The sequence below is a fragment of the Stegastes partitus genome, unplaced genomic scaffold, assembly GCF_000690725.1.
Source record: "Stegastes partitus isolate 25-593 unplaced genomic scaffold, Stegastes_partitus-1.0.2 Scaffold760, whole genome shotgun sequence".
NCBI lineage: Eukaryota > Metazoa > Chordata > Actinopteri > Pomacentridae > Stegastes > Stegastes partitus.
This window is the reverse complement of record NW_007578491.1, coordinates 72,605-77,906: the sequence shown is the minus strand read 5'-3', so window position 1 is coordinate 77,906 and position 5,302 is coordinate 72,605. Positions and strand designations below refer to the sequence as shown.

Genomic DNA, 5,302 nt, shown 5'->3' with positions numbered 1-5,302 from the left:
AGTCAGATTTACACAATATCAGAAAAGCTCCTGAGGGAGACAACTACAGGTCGGAGGGTAACCGAGAAACTCTACGGAGGCCAGGAGAGGACAAAATACCAAAGCAGGTGAAACAGTAGCAAAATCTAGCAAAGAGTTAATTCATCCCTTCAGTAGTTACTCGCCAGGGCTTGGTATAACCGAGCCGGGAAAGCTGGAGATGAGATGGAGATCTACGTGCACATGGCCAGGCAACACAATACATTTTACAGAACAGGCGAGATCACACAGGACTGATCAGTGAACACTCCACAGTATGGACAAGCACTGTAAGCTACTGGAGACCTGAGAGATAGAATGAAGCTAACTGAGCTGCAACCCAGGTGGGGAGTGAAGGAATGCAGATGGAGGAGCTGGTGGCGTGGCAGGAACGGCGCCTTGGCAGGTGGAGATGTCCGTGGGGGGAAATCCAGAGGACGTGGTTGATCTGATTTTGTATCGTTGGTAAAATATTAGAAAATACTCCAGTAGAACACCAGCCTTAAGCTGCAGCCTCAGGAGGAAGCACACAGTAGAATTATTGGCTGTGATGTGTAGAAGCACCACAAAGCAAACAGAGATAGAAGATAAACTGCAGGACTCAGGTCAGACTCTTCAGGAGGAAGGAAGGAGGCAGCAGAGGCTGATCTGAGGTCTGATTAAACTCAGCTCTCTGCACTGCTGTAAGCATCAACGTGTCGTCGTCATTGGCACGCAGATTAATTTACTGCAGAACTTTTAAAACTGTACAACGTCTCCGGCAGATGTTGAGATGTTTTGCTGTGAGACAAACGTCAGTGCAGCGACTGAAACGATCCAGAAAGAGAATAAAAACACAGCGCGAGAGGTGGATGTGTTTGTTTTTTTCCGTCCAGTCGTCCTCTCTCCTGTCTTCATTCTGTTTAGTTAATTAAGCACCTTCTCTACTTCCTGCCGTCTCCTCTTTAATTACCTCCGTCTGTATGTTAACAACCCACTAAGCATCCATCAGCTCGGCTCTCTGTCTGCAATTACCTACATGAACAAACATTGGATTTATCACTCAATAACCACTAATTAACTCTATTTTTAATTTTTGTTATTAATATGTTAACATGCATCTTAGTTTTTTTTATACTAATGACTCTAGTCTAATTACTCGTATGTACAGAGATGTCACGTGAAGTCAGCAAAGGAAACCACTTTATTTCTGCCTCCTGCTGGCTGCAGTGTTCGACCTGGACTTAGAAGTGAGCGGTCCAGGATACGTTACCTTCTACTAAGTGTTGGGAAAGTTTCAGCATCAGCTTGTAACTTTGCACACTTATTAACAATCTATAGACCCCTTTACACACCAAATCTTTGTGGTTCTACCAATGANATTATAGGTCTTCTAGACAGCATCTGCTGGGTCAAACATATAATGTACATAATAATGTGAATATTTGGTTATTTTTGGCTGTTTTCACCTTAACTAGACACTTTTGGTTTCTGTCCACAAACTTCTTCTCTTGACAGAACTGGTGCAGTTAAATGACATGTTAATACATTTACTGACCACATTCAGGGGGAAGAACTGAGATGTTCTCGTTTGTTTCTCAGGATCGAGATCTGGACTGTAAGCTGCAGGAGGTGAAGCAGGCTGGGCGGAGCCTCCTCGAAAGCCAGGTCATCGATTGGCTCATCCAGCTGCTCCTCGGCCTTCACTACATGCACGACAGGTGAGGATGCGGTCGCTGTGGGAACCAGCACTTCCCACTACTTTACTGTGGAGGGCAACAGCCATTCAAAGTCCAGTAAATAAGTGTTGTTGTTTTGTTTTGTTTTTTTTTAATCCAGGCGGATCCTCCATCGTGATCTGAAGGCCAAGAACGTCTTCCTGAAACGGAACCTTGTGAAAATCGGTGAGTTTCTTCTTCTTCTGCAGAAGCTTGTGGCACTTTGTCCATGTTTTCCTTTGTGCTACAAATTCTCTCATGCTGCCTAAAAGCGCTCTTTCCTCTGACTAACAACAACAAAACCTCTTGAACCATAAATAGCAGCGTGCCTCCAGTTAATAATGAGTCCACACGAACACGGGAGAATTTACTCTGAGCCGGTTGTGTTTGGAGTGTAAACTCAGCAGATTGTTGCTGCTGCTGCCGTCTGCACTTTTTGGATTTTGCCAAAACTCTCTGGTGGCAGTTTTTAGTTTGCTGATGGCCAGCTGCACACACAGACCGAGGATCGACTCCACAGAGGAAAGAGATGCTGCAGATTAGAGGGACAGAAACCCAAATAGAGCTGAACACAGTCATGTGAAGAAGTTCATCTCATGGCTGGTTTTCACGTGTTTGCTCGGGCAAACGTTTCATCCTGTGATCGAGCGCCGACACATGAAGGTGATTTACTCGTGTCAGCAGGCCGTCTGTCCCAAAGCTGAAGCTCCACAACACACCAACAGGTTTACCAATGAGGAGACAAGAAACAGAGGGTCGTGGAGCGAACCGTCGGTGACATGTTTAAAAAAAAAAAAAGGCTAAAGAGACGCAAACAGACAGAAGATACGAAGCAACCACAGAGACACACAACAAAAACAAGAAGACACAAAAATCCACAGAGACACAAAACAACCACAAAAAGACAAAAAGAAGTCCACAAAGAGACACAACACCCAAAAAGAGACATAAAACAAAGAGACACAAAAATGCACTTAGACACAAAACTACCACAGAGACACACAACTACAAAGAAACGAAACAAAAAAGAGACACAAACAGACACCGAAGTCCACAGAGACACAAAACCACCACAAAGAGGCACAAAAATCCACAGAGACACTGAAAGACACAAAACTGTCACAGAGACACACAACAGCTACACAGAGACACAGAAGTGGTCCAGAATGCCAGAGGAAACATGACGACAATCCACAGAGACACAAAAAGACACTAAACAACCACAGACAATGAAACACAACCTCTTACCGTCTCGTCTTTTTTAGTCCTTAGCAGCCAGAAGAACCTCTTTGGTCAAACAGAACTCTCCTATAAGTCACATTCTGGCACGAGGATGAATATTGTCTGTATTACTGTCACCTGTGACACGTTGTGTTCGACACAGTTTGCTCAGGTTGTGTTCTTTCAGGTGACACCAGTGTTACAGCATGTGGATGATTCCTGACAGCTGGCTTTGAAACATTTCTGCTGATTGAATGCTTTCCAGAAGAACCCGCAGGTCCAAATGCTGCATCCATCACGTGGATGTTTATCCTGAGGACAGTCTCTGTGGATGAAACCGAAGCCATCGATCATCAGGGTGACCTTTCTCGTGTTTCCAGGTGATTTCGGTGTTTCCTGCCTGCTGATGGGGTCATGTGACCAGGCGACCACCTTCACTGGGACTCCGTACTACATGAGTCCAGAGGTGCTGAACCAGCAGGGCTACGACTCCAAGTCCGACGTCTGGTAACGTCTGCTCACACTCTCAAATATGCTCCACTGTGAGCTGAGCTTTAATCACTGATTCCATCATGAATTACAATCACATCATTTAAGTTTCTATTGTTTCACCTGAAGAGGCAAAAAATCCAAATTTGAATTTTTTAACCAGAGATACTATAAAAAAGGAATCGTTTCACTTGAGTCATTTTATTTTAGACGCCCATGTCAATGACATAATTTGAATTGTTTAACTTGAGAACCTATAAAAGTGTATATTTCCTTGAATAATTTACATCCCCCCTCCCCCCCATACATTAAATTGCATCATTTGAATTTGTAAAATTTGTAAAACACATTGTGAAAAAAATGTATTTAAATTACATAGTTTAAATATGTTTAACTTTAGAAACTAAATTAAATTTGATTAATTAAGTTGAATTCTTTTATTAAAAATTTCATTCAATGGCGTAATTTGAAGCTATAAAATTTGTAAATAATTAATTTAAATTGCATAGTTTAGATATGTTTTGTTTTAGTTTCGAAATTAAATTTGATGAGTTAGGTTGAATTGTTTTATTGAAACTGACATTTTAATCACATGATTTGAATTTGTTTTGTTTAACATGATAAATGATTTTTTAAAAAGTAAGACGTTTAACAACTCGATTAAAAAGGAGTTTAATTGCATTATTTGAATTTGTACTATTTAACTTAAATGTTTAACTTTAATTGTTCTGAAAAGCTGAATTTAAATCGTGTAGTTTGAATATGTGCTGTTTAACCTGAAAAACAATTTTTAAAAAAAAGTTCAACTTGAATAATTGAAAAAATGTAATTTGAATGAAATATTTGAGAATTTACTGTTTAACTTTAGGAACGACAAAAAAACAAAAAAGATTGAATCACTGTGTTTAAAAATGTGTTTGAATCACTTAATTTGCATTTAAATAGTTTAACTTGACCCATTTTATTTAAAAACTTTATTGGACACAAAATTTAAACGTCTAATAACTTGAATAATTGCCATGAAAATCTGAATTTAAATCACATAAATTAAAGTGAATTGTAGTTGAAAAATAAATATCACTGCATGAAACTGAATTCAGTTGCTGCATTGAAAATCTAAATCTCTGTAAACTTTCACATTCAGTTTAAATTCACTGTGTGTAATTCAGATCTAAATTTGACTACAGTTAAAATTCAACTGTAAACGCTTCAGATTCAGTTTGTCGTGCTTTATTTAGAGTCGTGTTCAGATTTAAACCAGCAGCGTCGGCGTCTGTCTCCGGACGTACAGAACCTTTCACCACTTGGAGGGAACACGTTCAGACGGACTGTCAGTTCAGAACCTTGCTTCGGGGCACTTCAGCAGGTCGGCTGCTTTCTGCGGAGGAAAACTTGAGCCTCAGATGTTTCTCAAACGTTTTCTCTGTCATGTTGAAGTGAGCTGAGCTGAGACGAAACCCGAGTTAGCGAGCCTCTACGCTGTCATGTCTTGTAGAAGCTTCATTGTTCTTGTCTGTCACTGGTTCAGAGCTGGAGGCTGTACAGGTGCATCATGGGGAGGATGTTTGGACTCCAGGAATTCATTTAGCTGCTGATGCTGCAGGAGGGAAAGCAAACATCATCCGTCTGTCGGCTGCAGTTTGTCTTCTGTAATCGGTGGAGCAGCCTGAGACGATGACTTTCCTGGAGCTGAGTTTATTTGCTCAGATGTGACTGTTTTAGTTTTCTGAACACGAGTATCTGGATAATGATGGACACGTGATAAAGGCTAGTCGTTGGTAACCCCTCGGTCTTATGGCAGCCTATGCAACGGTGGGCTGGGATTTATTTAGGTAATATTTTGTTGACCTGTTGTGAATGCATGAATTAGAAAAGAA

The 5,302-nt window shown here is 40.9% G+C and overlaps 1 protein-coding gene across 1 annotated transcript in view; it reads left to right on the top strand.

The window, feature by feature from the left end:
* Window positions 1-5,302, top strand: part of nek11 (NIMA-related kinase 11) — a 96,242-nt gene that overhangs the window by 35,552 nt on the left and 55,388 nt on the right. Inside the window, exons 3-5 of the mRNA XM_008291734.1 lie at window positions 1,600-1,718; window positions 1,837-1,901; window positions 3,317-3,443. Coding sequence (XP_008289956.1) covers window positions 1,600-1,718; window positions 1,837-1,901; window positions 3,317-3,443 — 311 coding nt within the window. The remainder of the gene's footprint in view (window positions 1-1,599; window positions 1,719-1,836; window positions 1,902-3,316; window positions 3,444-5,302) is intronic.